This window comes from Varanus komodoensis, unplaced genomic scaffold (genome assembly GCF_004798865.1).
Source record: "Varanus komodoensis strain SLA01 unplaced genomic scaffold, ASM479886v1 scaffold40, whole genome shotgun sequence".
NCBI classification, from domain to species: domain Eukaryota; kingdom Metazoa; phylum Chordata; class Lepidosauria; order Squamata; family Varanidae; genus Varanus; species Varanus komodoensis.
Genome location: NW_025335942.1, coordinates 1968698 through 1989951, shown reverse-complemented (window position 1 = coordinate 1989951; position 21254 = coordinate 1968698). Strand labels below are relative to the sequence as shown.

The window sequence follows — 21254 nt, the reverse complement described above, 5'->3', positions numbered from 1 at the left end:
CCGAGGATACATTGGACCTGTATAGGGCTTGAAAAAGAAGTTTTATGTTGCTGAAGTGGCAATTACATGGCACAGGCAATAATGATACAAGTCAAGAGTCCCTTTCGCTGAAATGAGCCCTCTGGTTACTTGAACCAAAGGAAACAATGGAGGTTTTGTGTTTTGTTTTTGCTTGATTACAGTTTAAGAGCAAGAATTAAAGAAACCAGTTTAACCAGAACCTCGATAGCTCTTCAATGATAAATGGTAATAGGGCTACACAAAAAGACATGGCAGCAGATCGTGGGTGAAACAGATTAAGGAAACTAGTTTTCTGAAAGTACATTTTATTGCTGAAGTTGAATTAACTGAACACCTACTGGAATCTCTAGGAGGGTTGTACATATGTGTCTTGGCAAGATTTATTTATTTATTTAGCTTCTATCCCGCCCCATTCGTCGAAGCCTTGGGCCCCAGGTGTGCACAAGACGCTGACCATTTTGGCAGGACTGACAGCTCAGGCTCTGAAAACAAGATCGTTTTTGAAACGGACTCAGCCCCAGCTGCAGTCCAAGACTCTGGGTACCCTCCTGTGCCTGCCATGGGAGAGATTAGTTCGAGGGCAGCAGAGGGGCCTAGTCGACCCACCTCTGGGAACGAAGAAGAGCAACAACATCCTGAGGGGGGAGACTTAGAGATGGGGAGTCTATCAGATGGAGAACGCCAGCCTCCTGAGGAGGTGGACCCAAAGGTCTATCGTCACAGGATGGCCCAGTTGGGATCTCAGAGAGCAGAACGCTGGCATGCCCGGTTTGACAGCGCGCCTCGCTCCCGAGACAACCACAGAGGGATTCATGAGCAAAGCTTGGGGTGAAGGGGAGCAGAGAGGCCTCAACTCTTTGTGCATGCTCTGAGACTTACATGCACGATAAAGATGTTTAGCAAGAAGCGCTGGTGAGTCTGGTACCGCAAAGAGGGAGGACTCAGCTCATGACAAGGAGAAGACTGGACAAATGTATAAACATCAACGATGGCTAGCTGAAGCGATTTTGCTACTTGTGTTAAAAGATAAAGAGCGCACCTCCCCATTTCATGTACAAGGCTGACCAAATTGGTACAGTGGTACCTCGGCTCATAAACATCTCAGTTCACGACCAAATTGGGTCGCAAACAGAAATTTCAGAAAAAAATTGCCTCAGGTTGTGAACTCCGTATCAGGTGACAACCACGATCGCGTCCGTCTTCCCTGCACCTGCACGAGCACGATCGCGATCGCACCCATCTTCTGTGCACAAATGTGATCGCGGCCATCTCCCCACCCCCAAGCACAATCGCAATTATCGTTTGGACTCTCCCTCCAAACAATAACCTCCCCCCACACCTAAGTTAGTGTTTTCTACTGTACTGTACTTTGTTGTTCTTTGTTACTTTGTTTCAAATTTTTGTAATTAAAAAAAATATTTACAGAACGAATTAACCTTATTTACAATGAACCTTATGGGGATATTTGACTTGGCTCACAACCAATTCAGGTCACGACCAGAGTCATGGAATGGATTAAGTTTGTGAGCCGAGGTACCACTGCAGTTGAGGGAGGGAGGGAGGGAGGGATAAGAATTCTAACATAATCAATGCTTGATGGTTTATTTATTAAGGCACCACCTTAAATACTAAATGGAAGACAAAAATAAAGCTCATTAACTGTAATTGTTCCGTGACTGAAAATGTAGGATACTCTGACCTCAATCAGAAGGAAAAAGAGTGTTTGATAGTTTTTTGTTTTTTATTTTGGTATTGCTATCTGTTCCAAGCCACTATGTGGATGATTTAATTGGAGAGCAAGATATACATCTTCAAAATAAGATGTATATCTTTATTTTATTTTATTTTAATTTAATACTATTAAATTAACAGTGATCCACAAACAGGCTAATGTAATAAGATTTGAACCTGTTTGGCCCTATTGGTGTTGAAGGTTCCAGAATGGATTGAATCGAAATCTGTGTCAGAGCAAAAGTTAGATAAATCACAAAGCACGCAGCACAATGGATTCCTGTTCAACACCTTCAAATGACTTGATAGAAAAGAGGGCATAAATCCTTCTGCAAAACCAGAATCTGGAATCTACATCCTTTCTTTAAATAACACCTTATGTAATAAACAAGGAATTACATTTAATCATACAGTAAACAACAAATATTTCCCACTTTTAGCACATTTTTTCCAATTTCACAGGCAAGTCCTAACGATAATTATTTACAAGGAATAAGAAGACTAAGTGTATGCATGGCCTTTTAATACACTTCATGATTAGATATTCTTCTGCAACTTCTTCATGGCAATGATTTCAGCTCTTCTCACAAGCCACTTACACAGGTTCTTTCTCTTAAAGACTTCACATAATATACTCATAACTTGCACAAAATGCTACTTGTAGCAAGGAATTTCCAGGTGCTATTCTCTGTCTCCCCACACCCACCCCAGTAAATCAAGTTGAGGAAGAAAATTGTGCAAGAAAATGGGAAGCGCTCAAACTAAACAAATCACGTGTCAGGACTGACTACAAACAATTTTATTCCAAAATGCTTAATCTAAAATAACAGAACTGAAATAGTAAATTAATTGTTTGGGCAACGATTAGCAAAGACTAAGGTACACCTTGTTCCGTTGGTCTATCTCCACTATGACAGGGAAGCTAGAAAGATGCATTTACAGAAGTGGCACCTCAGAACATATTCACCCACCTCGTATAAGCAAGCAGATTATTCTCCCAGTTACGGTACTTGCCAAGAGACCACAGTTAATAAAACAAGGCCGCAGTTTCTTGCACTCACTTTTATCTGAATGGCTTTTTATGCAGTCACTCAACTAGGCATCTTCTGTCTGTGGACTGTGTGCCTTTTGTATGCCTTATTAATAATTCTGTTCCATTCTGACTTTGCATTAATCTGCTGTTTTGAAGCAATCTAATTTATATATTTACATACATATTTCAACATGAAGTAAAATATTTATTACTCCATCAAAATGCATAATTAATAATCATTTAAATTAACAAAGAGAAATCACTGCCTCCATCATGGCAAGAAGCGTATATAACATTGATACACAAGGAAGGCAATGATTCTAGCATGCCATTCTCTTACAGACCTATCTCATTATTAAATGTGGATTATAAACTCTTTATGTCAACGTCTGAAAAATTAGGAAATGTATAGCAAAGCAGATTCATACAGACCAGACAGGTTTTGTGCCAAAGAAACTTATGAACGACAATGCCAATTTTGTGATTAAAGCAACTAAGAAGAAGAGGCATTTATCTTTTTTAGGTGCTGAAAAGGCATTTAATAATGTGTCTTGGTTCTTTCTATTGAAAACCCTTCAATAGCTAGACTGTGGTCCAACATTCATGATCTGGATACAAGCAATTTATACAAAGCAACACACAAAGGTTTTAATAAATGGCGTGCTATCCAATAGTTTTCGGATGGAAAAAGGAACATGACGAGCATGTCCATTATCACCACTTTTATGTATTATTTGGAAATTTTAGCTAGAAAAATAAGACAAGACTAAAACATAAAAGGCCTGAAGGTAGATGGAAAATGAAAAATTACATTGATTATGTAGTCTTGAGGATCTTAAATCTATACCTATACATACAGTATATAAACAAATAAAAATTAGGGTTTTTCTCAGCTATAAAATAAGAAGATGACAATTATATTAAGATTTACAATGAAACAAGAAGAGGAAAATATTAAAAGAATTTCAGGAGGTGAAATAACATTCAATTTAGTTATATACGTAGGAATGAAAGTGACATGACATAATAATACATTATTTCAAGGCAATTATAAAAAACATGAACAAAGATTCAAAAAGATCTACAGATTAAAAGTGTCATGGTTGGGAAAAATGAATGTTATATTATAAAAATGAATGTTTCACCCAGATTAAATTTTTGGTTTCAGATGATACCGATTTTCATAAAGGGAAAAATCCTTCAAAAATGACAAAGGCAATTGAATAACTTTATTTGGAATGGTAAAAAACCCAAGAATAAGATTTAAGGTCCTACAAGATGAAAATGAGAGAGGGGATCTCACAGTACCTAATATCAAATTATTTTATTATGCAGCTGTCCTGGTTTGGATTACAGATTGGATTATAAATTGTAATGCAAGATTAGTGCAATTGAAAACAGCTGATTTGGAAGAAGGAATACACAATTATTTGTGGGTTAGGGAATCAATCAAAAAAGCTTTAATGCAAAACAATAGCCATGCATTTAGACACAGTTTATAAGGATTTGGTATTCTATAAGAAGATGATGTAGGCTTCCAATTTCTCCTTTGATGTCCCCAACAGATGCTAGTTATGGTAAGTATTTAAGGAAAAGCAATGATTTTATAATATATGGAGATAAGTTTGATCAGCGAGGAGGAAAGAACTTGGAAAAAACTAAATGTGAAGAAAAAAAACACAGGATGGCTTCTTTACTATCAATTTGTTTCAAGACTGAAAATGGAAATTCAATCAAGAAAAGACACCATAAGAGACCAGATAGAATTTGAAAGGTCGATTACACAGCAAAAGGACCACCTATTAGGACAAATTTATAAGCAATTACTCCAATATGATACTGAAACTGAATATGTATGATATGCTAGATGCAGAATTTTGAGGAAGAAATCATTTTGTGCCAACAGTAAACTTTGTGGATGAAGGATATAAAATTCACAGCTAGTCAAGCACTAAGACAATATGGGTACAAGATTTTTTTGAGGGGTGGGTAGATTACCCCAAAAGATACTGAGAAAATAGGTAAGAATGATAACGGAAAGGGCTGGAAATGTAAACAAGTGGATAGAACTTTTAACATATGTGATGGATATGTAATAAATTTTTTAAAACTGAAAAGAAATGCATGCAGAAATACAGAAAATTGAGAAAATTAACGTTCGTATGAATGCTAAGAAGGTGCTACTGAATATTGTACCAGAAACTCTGCCAAGGAATATGACAGAGTTATTGAAATATATGGTAACAGCAGCAGAGTAATAACAGCACCAAGACAGAAAGCAAAAGACTACCCAGTGAAAGATTGAAAATATAAGCTAGCTAAATATGCAGTAATGGCAAAACTAACTAGTTACATAAATGGAAGACCAGCTGAAGAATTTCATGATAAATGAAAAGCTTATTATATACCAATTACTTAATAGAGCTTGTAAAAATATCATCAGTGAGTGATAATTTTATACAAATGCTTTGTTATTTAAAATAAATTTAAAAGGAATGGAAAATAAGTCAGTAATAAGAATTATAAATTAGAATAATTGCTGTATAAGTTTCATTAAGTACTAATTAACTTAACTGAGTGTAGAAGAGACTTACAATTACTAACTTTTTGTAAAATTTTTTGATCTTGTTATCATATTTAATATTTGTATAAAATCTGTTGGCATCCTTTTTCTTTTTCAATATTCTGCTTTTTAATGAAAATAATAAAAATCATAATTACATGTCAATTTTCTTGCTAAATATATAGTTCAGTGCATTGTCTCTCAAAACATTTAAATGAATAGTCCTGTTTAAGTTAAGAACTGCACCTCTGCATTGGGAAACATGCAAAAAACAGTGGATAACAAAACTCCAGATACGGATCAGGTCCTTTGGTACAGGACTGCATAAAGATCCACTTCCCCTCGCTTCTTCACCACCAACCCATCCTCCTTCCCCTGCAAGGATGCCTTTCAGGTGTATAAGCGATTACTCCAATGCCTCTCTGCAGTAGTACAGGTTGGAATTGAATAGCTCTGTGCTTGTCCCTCTGTTTTTCCCAAGTATGAGACAGGGAAAACTATCATCAGGTAAAGGTGAGGTTTCATACTCTGCTATCCCTCTGGAAGGTTGAACTACAGGTGTATTGATTCTTCTTTGAGTGAGCTTAAAAATATACTTGCTTCTTTGTCTTTTAATAGAAAAGATGTTTTTTTTTAAATGTTATATATGCTGCTTTTGTTGGTTGCCTGAGGTTGATGACATTGCTGGCTTATTCTTAAATGTCAATTGTGGTTTTGTGGACTTGTTCTATTGGCATGGAATTGAATGTTTTATATTTCCAATTACCTTCACAGTATCAAAGGGGGCCATGAAATGGATAAAATAAATATGAGGTGTACAGTCTAGCTTCCATGTATCTGATCACCAGAAATATAAGAGTTCTGTCCCTTGACGTAATTAACATACATTAATAATGATACCTGTTGAGCAAGGTTAAGTGGCCATGGCTCTTAAGCTGGTGAAAGGGGGTATGTATCATTTTTTGACCAAGACTGGGCAGCTGTCAGTGATTTCTTTTCTCCTGGAGAAATATCTATTGGCATTGGATCATTTTGTCTTTGAAAAAAACTCTGAACTAGATGGAGAGGCTGCATGGATCATTTTTTTCTAAGCAAGATGCTGATTCTGGGTCTGTTGTGCTTTTTCTCAGCAAAACATTGCAGTGAGCTTGGGAATTGCTATTGGATCAATTTTGGCTTCCTCTTCCTATTCTTTCTGAGTTGTATTTGGCTCAGAAAAAAGTGCTATCCCCCCCCGCCCCCCATTCTTGCTCCATGACTGTGTGTATGTGCTGTAAGACAGTTCTGAACTTTTTTAAAAAAATACAGTTGCAGTTATATGAAGAAATAGTGTATAACCGTAGCATATAATGCATGCTCTGTTGTTATTGAGCAAGAACATACTTAACATATAACTTATTCTCTCTGACTTTGCATATTGTAAAATGTGGTTTAATTATGTTAATCATCAAGAACCATATACAAATTTATTTTTCTGGTGTATTCCAACCACAACAGTAAAAGTAACAGAGATGAGGAGAAAGAAAGATTGCCAAGCATAAATCTTTTTTAATCAACCAATGCTTTAAGATACAATGGAAGAAGAGATCATAATTAGATCATTAAATTTGTAGACCTTACTGTAATAATTAGCTATCATGGGATTTACAAATTATCTGTAACCTCTTTGGCAAAATAAACATTATCAGAAGCACTGCACAAAAATAGATTTATGACCATATAATTTGGATCCCTCTCCCGCCCAATGTTCTGGGCATCCTTTCTAGGGATTTAAATGTGTTTAAGTTGTGAAACATCTGTGTTTACTCCATTAGAAAACCATAAATTGCATTTTATGGATTAAAACAGGCACAACACTTAAAGCTGAACACTTGAGGATAACTCATTATCAAAGAAATTAAAGAAACCTAAAATGATAATGGATATTTGATAATGTGGCAATTCCTGTAATGTGTTCATTGACTCCCCCTCCTATTTCCCCACAACATGTATCCAAGTCTCCTGCTGTTCCATTCCTTTCAAAATCCCTTGCATCAACACAATTCTGAGAATACAGGCATAAGATTGCAAACCTCGTACAAAGCCAGACCATTGTCGACTCTCTAGCATCTGAAGCAGGAATCTTAACCCTTTAAACTGAAGATAGCGCTGAACCTGGAATTTTCTTAATTCAAATTCCCTCTTCAAATAATCAGTTCTAGAACTTCTGGTACATTTGCCTGAATGGTTGTATGTGCTTGCCTGAATCCTCCAACTCTGTCACTCACCTGAGACCTTAACTTATCATCCCTGACTTAGTTTTGATTTTGTTGTGTCCTCCAAGCCATACCCCACTGTTTTTTAGATCCAACTGAGTTACAAATGGTGGGGAGGGGCAGAAATATTGTAAGACCCAAAATAGCAGACAGACTTTGCTTTGATAGTCCTCAAAGAGATTTCAACGAGATGCATACTGAAGACCTTTCTAGGCACATTATTTATTTGTTTTTTGGCACCAGGCGAAGACCTTTTTATTCAAATGTTATTTTAATTGTTAATATTATTTATTCATTTTATTCTTTGGCCAGGGCGACTTAATTTATATTGTTAATTTATATTGTTTTATTGAATTCTATTTATTTATGGTTTGTGAGCCACCCCAAGGCTTCGGCGAATGGGGTGGCATAGAAGTTCCCTAAATAAACAAACAAACAAATAATTACAGACACTGATGAGTTGAAAGATCAGACTTCAGATCCAAGACAATGCACCCAAGGGGCACTAGTGAAAGGTGGCAGCCGCAATGCCATTTTAGAGAACCACTGTTGAAGGTCCTTACTACCAAAAGAAGCAATATTGTAGACGTGTCCCACTCGTTACTCTTTTCCTAAGGAGCAGCCATTGAAGAAAACGATCAAGTTCAGAGCACAAGAACAATTATGCTGTAACAGACATAAGCTTCTGATAGTTACAGATTCCATGATGTGCGAGGTTATAAATTTGTCTTACTGGCATGGATAACAGTTACCTTAACTATGTCCTTGATGCAAAAAGTTTGGGATGCAAATTTACATCTGATAGTTGTATGCCTTCATAGAGAAAACAGGTTTTTTTAAATGGCCTTTCCCCACAGTTAACTTTTGGTGCCTCTGAGATCAGGTTGTGAAGCTCTTTTGTTCATGCTTTTAATTTCCTCTTTACAGTGACTTCTCCCTAATTATGCTATTCTTTCCTGGAAAGAAACGTGTTCAGAGCTGCAACTTATTCTCCACTGTCAGAAAAAATATTCAGCCATGGCTTCCAAACCTCCAGTGTCCAAAAAAATCACCACCAAGCCTCTTTTTAAGCCATTCAGTAGAGCGCTTCATAATAGCTTTATTATCCCTTTGTTCTGATTTACAAAGCGTCTCCAGCGCTGAATCCCATAGCAACTGATTTTGCTCACGAGTAGGGCTGTAGCAGCATACAAATGGATAAGGCTTATTATGACACTCAGAACTTCCTTTTCCTAGTGCCAGATTGTGCGTTTTACATCTTGCCAAAGTCAAGAAGGCAAGAACACCACTAGCCAAAAGCAAAGACATCCAAATAAGAAAAAATAGATGGAAACAGAGGGAACACTCAATTTGATACTCCCACAATCCTTACCTAAATTAGCAGGAAAAGAAAGCCGTCTGCATAAACTTGCTATTATATGGTGTACAATGCTAAACTGCTGTGAAAGGCACTATCAGATTTAAAACGAGTATATGATTCCTGAGCGATCCAAGGTGGAGTTTTCAACTTCATTCTGAATGATTATCAAAGTATTGGAACTCAGATAGAGAAGGCATCAACCATCTGCACTTTTATACCACAGAAAATTGATGCTCACCAGCATTGCTGTGAATCTCCCAAGATTGCACTGCATCAAAACACAGATTATGAATTTTAAAAATGAACAGAATCAAGAAGGCATCTATGTTTGGCTTGCTTACTCCTGCAATACCTATGTGTGCACCTGCTTGTATAAAAGAAGAAGATAGAGAAAGCAGGGCCTCATCACCAGGTCAGGTGAGAGACAAGCCATTTTGGCTCCTCGGCTGCTTCTTCAACCGCTTCCACTCCAGGTAGTTGTGATAAAAAGATCAACAACATCCAGTTGCATAATAACCATCACTTGTATCCTACCGATGGTCAGAATGAGGTCCTTATGAATTGGTACCTAATTCTTGTTTTCCTTCTGCACAATTCTTATCCTGTTTATGTCACATCATTTTAGATTCTAACCTTGTCTTTAAAAAATTGTTTGCCACTCTGGGACCCTTTCCAGGTAAGGGGCAGGGGACCAATGTTCTATCTACAGTTAGAAATATATTCATGCAGAGATATACACAAAGGAAATCTATGTAAAAAATTGTGTCAAAAGCATTTGTGCACCTGCACAAGGAAATGCCCATGAATATGGCCGGTTCATTTCTTAATGTCACTTACAACTCCCTCCTTCCACTGTTTGTAACATAACAAATTGGTTAAGAAAACTAACCAAGTGTAGTGATGTGCTATCACTTAGTTGCTGCCACACAGCCATAAAGTGGTAGGTTTATACACAAGAAGGTATCTTCTTTCACCCATCACTGGAGTATGTTTTAAATTGCCCTTAGAACAGTTTTGAATTATAAAAATGTATTTTGCATTGTGTCAAGTGAAGGACAACACTCAGCCAACCCTGCTCAACACAAAGTATGCACACAAGTGTCTTGGGAATAATAGGGGGTTTTAAAGGATGTTTTTTTTTAAAAAAAGTCCCTCAAGTGTAACAGCTACACTCTTTGTTCCTTTCTGAATAAGGTTTGTCAGAGACTGAATAAGGTTTGTATGCTGCCAAACAGTCTAACTCTGTGTGCTGGCTCATAAAACACTGTGAGAGCTCTGATTTGTGCTACCTGTTAAAATTTTCACAAAGTCATAAAAGAACCTACATATCCATGTAGACAATACTCCCCAAGAAGGAAAATAATTGTCCATTTCCTTGCTGATTTTTATAAAAAGCATTAATACAAAATACCTTTAATAACTAATACTCCATATTCAACAGCTCAAACTGACCTAGCTTCCAAGTAACAACTACCTCTTTACAGAAAGTAAACTTCCTCATTCTCCCCCCTCACAATGGCTTTCCAGTTTTAAAACCTATAAAACTGGAAAAAAAGAAGATTGATTGAGCTGAACTGTGTGCTTAGATTTCTGCTTCTGTGAACACTTGATACAGCTGCAAAATGTACCCACTTCTTACCTTCGGGTGGGGGGATAGGTAAGAAAAAAGGGGGAAATAAATAGGTAAATAAGCCTCAGCTCCACCCCCCCCCCCCCCCCCCCATTAACATCCTATTAAGAATGAATACTTTTTCAGACAAGAAGAAACGTTTACAGGATCACCTAGCATAACTTCAGCTCTCTTACAAGACTGCTTTTCTCTGCATTTGCTTTACAAGCCTAATTCATCCAACAAACCTAAGAAAGTAACCTGAATTTAGTATTCCACACAGGTCTCTACAGAGACGGCATCTTCAAAAAGTGAAAGCTTCTACCGGTAGTATAGCTGTGCATATAGAATTGTGCGACTCACTTTAAAATTGAACATTATTTAATTATTTAGCACAGATACAAAAAGAGCCAGATTTCAGGATATTACAGTTAAAACCATACATATTTTAAGAGGCATAAATAATTTATCTACTAAAATGATCAAACTGGAAGAACGACCAAAAGGTCATCCAATCATATGTTACCACATAATTCTGTTTGTGTGACTGTAAATACCCGGAGCGCTCTTTGAATTTCCATACGCTACAGAACTGCATTTATTTTTCACACAGTTTTCTTAGTCCAGTCCTTGGGAAAAAGGAGCTAAATCCAACAGATTCCTAAATCATGCTATTTCATCACCTCTATGGTTTTCACAGTGAGTATTTTTGCTGTCAGTTTTTACTCTAGGTTCATTATCAAGTGGCACAGATAAGGTAACAAAAATGATTTTGTCTCTGCTAAAAAACCTCAGGAGAAAAAAAATTCTCCTCTGGAACACAGTTTGTCACAGAAAGATTTAAAAACTCCATTACACACGTCAATCAATCACAGAGAAACAACAAAACAACTCTTACGCACGACCTACCTAATGCTGTTCATGCTTCCAGTCTCAGATGCAAGTTTACATCTCTCCAGCTGGCTGGCTACAATCTGGCGCTCAGCCTCAAGTTCTCGGGTAAGTCTTTCAAACTGTAATTCCTGCAACACAGAACACAGACATTCAGGTTGTGGGCTTGGTGAAAAGCACAAGATGCAATACTCAGCCTGCTTGCTTCTTACTGGTGGCAGGAAAGCTCCCAGATCCTTCTGTCGCACATGTAAAGTTGCCAGTGCTTTATTTTTATTTTATTTTATTTAAAAATTTCTATGCTGCCCCATTCGCCGAAGCCTCGGGGAGGCTTACAAAACAACAATTAAAATATAAAACACTAAAAATATAAAACACATTAACATTATAAAATAAGTCGCCCTGGCCAAAGAATTAAGCAAATAATATTAGCAATTAAAATGACGTTTGAATAAAAAGGTCTTCGCCTGGCGCCGAAAAACAAATAACGACGGCACCAGGCGGACCTCTCTGGGGAGCGCATTCCATAGTGCTTGACTGCAATAAAACATAAATGCCCAGTTCCTGGGCAACCCTGCTAGAATCTGACTTGTGCCAGGCAAGCTGGGTGCATCCGATGGCAGGATCAACCTTGTGCAATGTCCCCAGCCAGTTCCAACAGCAAATGGTCCCACGGCCAAGCTGCTCCCATGAGTCTGTTCTCCTCTTCTGCTTTTGCGTTGGGTCATTTCCCCCTTGTGACATGCTGCATTGCTTACATCCAGGATCTGCCTCCAGGAACAGAAGGGCTCTGGTCATACAAGCCACTTCTGCTCGGTTTCCAGGGATCCCTCTCCGCACAGACCTCCTACACACAATGCGGCAGGTTCTCCCAGGCCCCATGGAGTGTTTTAGCGGGCTAGAAAGGTTACTGTGGGCAGAAGGGAGAGGAGGTCTGCTTCCAGCTGTCAAATTAGATGCAACTAGACCCAGATCCAACACATGGATCATTTCTATGATAAAAAATAGCTATTATATCACACGTTACTCTTACTTTTTATTCAAGAACTCACTGTTGCAATCTGATTTTGCATTATAATGTGAACGGCTTTATACAAGTGCATTTTTACCAGTGAGGTAGCCTTTTCTAAAGAATACACACTGGGGCATTTTGCATCATCACCACCCTGTGTAGGTGGCCATTTTGCATATTCAGCCTTCAGTGGGGAGCTGCTGAAGTTTCCTATGTTGTCTGAAGCAGGGCAGCAGGGATTGTCTGAGAATTGAACAGCCCTCAACTCTCCCTGCACCAAACCATTTGCTATCTGAAGATTGCTGAGGGTGGAGTTGACACCCTAGGTTCATTTTTTCATTGGCTTGCATGTCATATGAATCTGACCAGAGAGCTTCAGCTATCAGGTAGCATAGGGATATATAAACAGAAAGGAAAAAAAGCAATGCACAGAGGCTTAGCTTGGCTTCTTAAGCACAGACGACCCACACTGAGAACCTGTGGCCCCTCGTTGCGACACTCACAGTAGTTTATTTTCAGAGTGGCTTGCCACGCCATGGGAACCCAGCACCATGGGCTTGTACATGGCAGAGTCAAAGAGCATCTCCAGCAAGGTAAGGCCAACTCAGGCTGGAGACAAAGATGGAAGTGCAAACAAACTGGAACTGGGAAGGGTTCAGGTGAGGCAATGCTGGCAGCCAGAGCAGGAGGGAATCACCAGGACAGCTTGTGTGGCTGCGATAAGGAGCAGGAGTGTGGCAAAGCCGTTGATGCCTCCCACTGCACCGCATCCTTGCTACACGCCTGTTCCCGGCGTGTTCCTGCTCTGCAGGCGCTTGCAGGGTGAACCAGGTTCTGGCCCTGACAAGAGGGGAGACAGAACACATGATCCATTGCTGGTAAGGATCTGGAAACCCTGATAGGAAACCGAATGCCACAGGCAGGGGAGAGGGAATAAAAGCAGCTTCCCTGGAAGATGAAGCAAATCTAGCACAGAACCAGAATGACGCACAACAACAAAACCTCAACAGAAGAAAGAACATGCTTGGTTTGACCTTCATTGCTAGACTGGTATTTTCAGTCAGCAGTTGGAGTGTGGGAAAAAGTTTCTATCTGGAACCTGCAAAGGCAAAACACACACCTGGAACGTGTGGTGGACCAATATCAACAAGGTGCTGACAGAGCAAAGCTGCAGGGACTCATGGGATATGGGTTATGCCATGGCATGTGTGAAGTGGGAGAAGGAGTATGAGAGGGGAAAAAGCCCAGGACACACCAAGGACGGCCTGATTATCTTAGAGCAGCACTGTAGATTCAGCCAACCCACCATTGCTTATTTCTACCATGACTTCTGACCTTCTAACAGGCCCAACAGCAAAACAAATGAATAAATACGTTGAGGCAGCTGAGAGAGATACTAGCTTTTCTGGCGGTGGTAGTTACTTCCTGCTACAATGGGATTTTTAGTGGTTTAAGCTGATAAATAATGATAGCAACGCTGTTCACAAGTTTGGCTGCAGAGATTGTGGCAGCAGTTTAAAGGAAACAGCAATGGTAAAAATAACTAAGTAAGTGAGAATTTCCTTCAAAAATAAAATCTCTTCAGGCAGGCTATATTCAGCAAAGCTTGGTTCCAAAGCATGTCAGCAGATGTCTGATTATCTCATGATTTAGAGAGTGATGCTCGGCATATGCTAGTTATCATCCTATCAGAGCGGAAAGGGTTTCCACTGATTATCCTCATTAGTAGAATTGTTTCCTGCATGCGGGGGTTCCCCTTCTTTCAGAATTCACTCCAACAGAATTAAATTCCAGCATTCCTTTCCTTTACTGAAAGATTATGTTAATAAGAAACACGAAAAGCTGGGCTGTAAGATCAGTGGTCAAAGGACAGATACACGTCTTCTGCATGTCACAAGAGTCCCCAAATTATCCTTAGGCAATGGTGAATTTAATAGAAATTAACCACATGGTAGTAGAAGGCGTATGGGCCAAACTAGAGATGGTGTTTGAAACCCTTGGGCAGGATCTCTTTTTAAACAGTGGACGGCAAATATGTCCCCAGTTGGATCATGGCCATGGTGATGGGGCAGGGACAATGCTCACGTCTTTGCCTGCATGTATTCCTCTGTGAGCAAGTTCCATTTTCCAAGGGGAGTGGTCTTAATTTAGACAATGCAGAAGGGATTGACTCTCCTCTTCAAGTGCCACAGTCCCAATTTGTGGAATTGGCTGCTACTAGCCCATTGCGGCCAATCTAAATCATTGGCGGAGGAAAGAAGTCGCTCAAAGGGATGCTTAATGACACGCTTGGTTTGTGAGTTTTTCAGAGATGAACACTGCAATGCTATGTTTGCTCAGAAAATTTTTCTGAGTGTTCCTTAAATATGCTTATGAAGCCTTAGTAAGTACGTTTAGGATTGTATCTTATTAAATCTGAACAGGTGTGGTTAGAATAGCAACTAGAATAATCACTTACATATTACCTCCCTGCACAAATATTTAATAACATATTCATATGCTAACTGACATGTAAATTAATTTATATGCATGTTTAGACCGAATTAGTGTAATTTCAAGGGCCCTGCTTCCCTTTCTTACAGAGCTTTATCATTAAATTGAATTTGCATTGTGCAGTCCTTTTAATAGGGACACCTTCAAATTAATTGTCTTCTGAAAGTTGTTCAAGAAGAGGACTGTCCTCCATAAGGTAAGGTAGAAAGCCACCCTAACTCAAGTCCAGATTTCGAATTCTGTGGCTTAGGCTACATTGACTGCATATTGAGGCGGCGCCTGTATCATTTACACATGAAGACCCATCTCTCTTCAAACTCCTGATAGCTAGTCCTGACGTGCTTTTGCACCATCAGCAATCATGACAGGTTTTTGTAGCATCACGACACGCTTTAGGAGTTGGAATCCAGGCTTTACATCCTGTTAGCAGCAATACTACTCCCCAAATTAACCTACTGCCACTTACTTACTCCTAGCACCTAATTTTGCCTAGTACGTCTTCACTTTTCACTGGGAAACGCAGCATTATGTTGTTTATTCAGCAAACCAGATTATCTTTACTGTTGAGCCGTGTGTCTACAAAACTATCATTAGCCCAAACAGGTGATGTTTTATATTGTTCCTAAGCAAAAACAAATGATCCAAAGGAATGAAAATATGTGCAGTCAGACATTGATGATGGCAGAAATGAAGTCTACTATGTATACAAAAAGGCTTTACTGATTTTGTACAGTTTAACTAGAACAACGGAACAAAAGATCAGTAATGACCTTCTATTGGTTTCAATGCGGTAATCACTGAAATGAAAAAGGCGGTCTGCCAATTTTGAATGCCTGGGTACTGTGTGAGCCATGTTCCAGCGTGATATGCATTCTTTGGGAAATAGCACTGCTCAAACTATGATCCCACATAATTTCCTATGCAATAGACCTAACTGAATGAAATATCAGGCTTTCAAATATAATCACTAGTGAAAAGATACCCATAGTTCCAAGAATAAAGTCTTCACCATCAGCTTAAGTGCTCTTGTATTGTATAATATTTCCTTTCTATTTTTTCCAAGAATATGCTTCAATAAAAGAGCACCTATTGAGAACAAGACTTTTTGAGAAAGATTCCCTTTCCTTCTGGACCAGAGAGAGAGAAAGAAGAGAAAATGCTTTGTGGCACATGAGTATATTCTTATTCCTCACCTAGGAAGTGAGTCTTGCTGAGAAGAAGTCCACAGATCATGGTGCAACTTGGTGTCCTGCAACAGCAGGGTTGGCCCTGATGGCCTTCTTGGCCCCTTCCAACCTGACTATTCTATGATTCTATGAACTGCTCATGGAACTCCAGCTGTGCAACCAGCAACCTCCTTCCACAGCACGTGCAGAGCAAAGGAAGGCTGCAAGAGGGATGCCATGTGCATGGGCTTTGCATAGCTGTGCATCCTTGCGGGCAAGAATGCCTGGTGCCCTTGTCCAGAAATCAGGCGCACGGCCATGAGGAAGCACGCCAGAGTCTGGGGAACCGAGCCCTGGGAATCTGATGGAGGACTCCCACTCCCAAAACTGATTCCTCACTCTTCCTCTACTTTATATTTCAGCGATTGTCATTGTTTTTCAGGCAGGGGCCACTTCAGCTGTAGGGATGCCCACTGATGCCCTTTAGGGGGCCTTTCTTTGGCTCCCTTCTGTTGGGAACGGACTAGGCAGTTATTCTTGGCACACTTTCCAAGGTCCGGGTTGCACCAAGTCTTGGATGAGGATGGTGACAACCGAAAAACGGAGAGTATGGAAATCCATAGGGCAGGATGAGTGTGGGCGTCTCAAGGCTGTTGTCCCCCACACCTGTAGGTTTTTAGTGTTCAAACCCTGGCAATATATCAGCATCATGTTTATGTGTTTCCACATCCTAATCCAGTTTTCCCAACATCATATATTTTGGACTACAACTCCCTTCAACCCCAATCATCATGGACATCATGGCAGTTATAGTCCAAATAAATCTAGAGGGGAAGAATCCTCTAGTTTTTCCTTTTTCCAGCCTCTTTCTTCCTCCATCTTACATTCCACAGAATTTAAATCTTCCATCAGTTGACATTAGTTAATGACCAAAGTATCTATTTTATGTACACACTGATGACATCTTATCACACACTGAAAATTAACAAAAGCAGAAACCGAAAACAGCAGAAGATTTCAGTGGTATTTGAACAGTTGTGCTCCCAGAGACAGTACTAATTGAATAAATACCGAAGCACCAAGCTAGAAGCTTGAACTAAAAACAGTAGAATAGTAGGTATTTTCACCCAAAGAAACTCAGGGAAGGAGAGTACTAGTATTGCCTTCAAATCAGATGCTCTCCTGTCATCTCACCTCTGACACAGTCTCATGCAATGCAACACAATGATCTGTTGTAGGAATAAACAGATATTCCAACCATGCAGGTGGTAGCATATTTACTCATGATGGGAATTTGCACAGGCCTCAGAAATTAGCACCTCCTCTGAAAAGGTGTGTTCATGATGGAAAAAAAAAAAATTGTCCCGGAAGATTATTCCACTCTCATAGTTTAAACTCTTCTGTTTTCCAGCCCAAATATCTCAGTCATCAGTAATAGTGTGTACAGCAGTTTGCTCATGTCATGTACCTACAGATGTCTTAATATTTAATGACCTTCACACTCTACTTTGTTAGTGCATCTGATGGTTTTATAGAATACGACATATTCCCCCTTTTCCCCAAATTGAGCAAGTGAAGCTCCTGTACGCACTTTATGATAAAACTTGTACACATGTGTGAGTCAGTACATATACATCAGCTTGACTTTATGCTAGTGTGTGCATGCACCGAAAAGCTGGGATTGGTTGTGGGTTCCCAACATGTTCCTGTACACCAAAATAGAAATATGCATGATAACCACACTCTTTTCCCACCTACAACTGTGGAAGGAAAGCATCATCTGTGAAGAGGACTTTCATTAGTCAAGAGGGCCTTCAGGTCTATTTCGTCCTTCTTGAGCAGCACAGTGGTGACCAAACCTTCACAGATAATTCAGATTTGGTTCATCTGTGCTTCTTTCAAGAGCACCAGAACTTCCCGATGGTAGAGGGGGGCCCAGCAGCTCGCGCACGCTACAGTCTGTTCAGACAGGTCTGTCCAATCTTGAGGAGGAGGTGGAAGGGCACTCTGAGGCAGAGAAACTGGAATGCTCAAGTGTTCCTAGTAAAGATTCCCAGGCAGAGTGTGAGAACCAGTCAAAGAGCAGGTGGGAAGGGGTCCCCTGGCCCAGTGAGGAAATGCTAGGCAAAGTGTGCAGAGCAGTGAAGACGTGCCTGGCCTTCCCACTGTCCAGCCCTTAAGCTGCAGGAGCCACCCTGAGGGTGGTGTTGGAATCTTTTTGGAAAGGGAGGACAGGAGGGAAGGTGCAGTGCAGATTCGATGCTTTCCATGGGGAGCTGCTTCTCCCACATCTCAAGGAGATGGCTACTTTGATTTCTACTGCTCTGCAATTTGTTAAGTTTTACTAAAAAGAACTGTGCTTCTAACATTTCAGAGGCTTCTGCAGAAGGAATGAGGGAGAGGCAAGTACAGTTAGTTGTCTTTTTCACAAGGACAACAACTTGGCAGCTCTCACTCCACTTGTGAACAATCAAAACATAAAGACGAGTAGTCCAATCCTATGTATTTAGATTTGGAAATTCCACAATTTTCAATCCTATATTCCCAGGTAACATTTAGATGTACAAGACAACAACCTCTACCCATTAAGACAAAATGCAACATAGTATTTAATTGTTATTTGTTATTTTTGCATCCATTTTTTCTTGAGCCTATGATAAATTGTTGCACATCACCCAGATGGCATTGGCTATTGGGTGCTATAGAAATAAAATCATCATGGTTTTTATCGCTGTCATTGTCGTCATCCCTACAACTCTCAACCTGTATGACTTTCTTCTGCCTGAATACGAAAAGGGATATATTAAACACTTAAACACTTGGAAACCATTCTGAGAACAAGTGCTGAGAGAACAGTCTATAAAACCCATAAATAAATAAATTCTAAATCTATAAAAACACATTGCCGGGCAAATTATTACTTTCTACACTAGCAGCAGCACTCCTAGGCTAGGGTGATACTGGCAGTGGAAGAATCAAGGTTATTCAGTCAATCTGTGTGGTTCTTTTAAGCAGACATGGAGCATAATCTGAAAGACGCACTCATGCTGTTTTGCTAGTACAGGTCGTCCCTGAGTTATGAATGTCCGACTTATGAACAGCCTGTATTTACAAATGAACTGCCATAAAACCTATTAATTTAAAAAATTACTGTGGAAAATTGCCATCAGCAGAGAGAGAGAGAGAGAGAGAAAGCAAAATGGGGGCGAAACAGGCCTCCAGAGCAGTGTGTGTAGAACTATTCATGGTTTTCCCACTTCCACGGGGGTCCTTGAATGTGGAGGGTTGACTACAAGTGATCCAACTTACATACTAATTCTACTTCAAGATGAATTTCCATTTTCTCAGGAGCAGAACTTGTTTGTAACCGGGGGGCTGCCTGTATATGACTTGGCCCATGGATTCTCAGCATCTTACATTTTACATAAAAATGTCTCTTTTTCCTGTTATTGAAATGTTAGCTATTACTGTATTTTTCTTCTTTTGGACCATTTTCTGTCCCACAACCTCTTTTTTTCCTGAAAATGACAAATCTTACAATTTTATCTTTCTCAATGGAAAAAAGGTACTTGGTGTTTGATTTATATTGCCTGTTTCCTAAGCCGGATAAACTATCTGACATCTCACCACTCTTAGGTGTCCTCTTATATCGACTATCCCGTATCAGTAGAAGGGAGGGGGTAACCCATAAACACTCCCATAAAATGGAGGTAGTTGTTCTGTTAAGGCGGAAGCAAAGGGAGTTGAATTTAGGTAGAGAAGCTAAACCAGCTTCATAATCTAAGCATGTTAAACCAGTGGTTAATATTGACATCAAAATATTGAACTGGTTCTTCCATAATTCCTTTACTCCATGTGATAAGTCTTGGATGATTTTCTTAGATCAGGCATGAAGAATCAGTGGACCTCTGCATGATGCTGAACTACACTTCCACTATCCTTAATAATGCTGGCTGGGATAGATGTGAGTTGTAGTTCAACAACATCTGGAAGACTACAGGTTTCCAACCCATGATTAAGTGCACAAATATGTAAAACACACATCTATCAATATACTATCAATAGTGTATCAACATACTAATAATGTACTATTCAGAGCCAGCCTGGTGCAATTGTTTGATTAGGACTAGGAGAGACAGGTATCGCATTGTCACTCAAGATCAGTGGGTGATCATGAATTAACCAGTCTTTCACCCATAAGGGAATGTTATGGGGATAAAATGGGATGAAGAAACATGTTTATCAACCCAAGATCCTTGTAGGAATGGAAGGATATAAGTGTTTATGAAATGCTTCCAAATATAAACATAAAATAATATCACAGTTCTGCAACAAATAGTGCTAGGGATGTTCTGTGGTATGTTCATAATTTCCTCCTCAGGAAATGAAAGAAAGGAAATATGGACCTTATGAATTATTTAGACATCAAGACTCTCCAATTTCACTGGTGTGTGTAAGGAGCACTTCCACCTAGATTTTTCAAACAGGAAAAATATGACATTCAATTTTGAAAGTCAAAGAAAGTCCAATTTCTTCCTGTGCATTTGTGTTAGCCTACTGTATCACAGAGCCACTTAGAGGGTATACAGTGGGAAAGCAGGAAAAAGTGCTCTTCATATAGTATTCTGGTTTCAATTCTGTGATGAAACTGAAAGTACACACTATTAATTAACAGCCAATTAACAGCCTCACGTAGAAAAGCCCTTTCTGGCTTTGGTAACCTGAACAAAAGAGGTCACAAGTTTTATTTGGTAAATGGCGGTGATGACCCATTCCAATTACGTATTTCTGTGTGCACTCATCCAAAGCATTAAATCCAGAGAGAATGATTAAGTGGGAACTGTTAGGTACAACGAACCTCCTTCCAGCAACCCTGATCTAGGTAACAAAATATTTTGGATGGGGTGAAGTAAAATTTGACAACACTGTTTTGATGAACCAGTAAACTCTCCCCTCTGGCAATCCAGAAGTAATTAAGGCTGTGCCCAGGATGTAAGCAAATCCCATGTACAGCAGTCTCTTCCTGTAGCTGCTGCAGCATTAAGAAATATAGGAACTAGAAACAACATTTTTTCTGTATGTCGGATGAAAAATAGCCTGTGATTCTGCTGTGCCATTTG

At 39.4% G+C, this 21254-nt stretch overlaps 1 protein-coding gene across 1 annotated transcript in view; it reads right to left on the bottom strand.

Annotated features, from left to right (window-relative positions):
• Window positions 1-21254, bottom strand: part of CTNND2 (catenin delta 2) — a 489283-nt gene that overhangs the window by 373032 nt on the left and 94997 nt on the right. The window contains exon 2 of the mRNA XM_044442939.1: window positions 11482-11594. Coding sequence (XP_044298874.1) covers window positions 11482-11594 — 113 coding nt within the window. The remainder of the gene's footprint in view (window positions 1-11481; window positions 11595-21254) is intronic.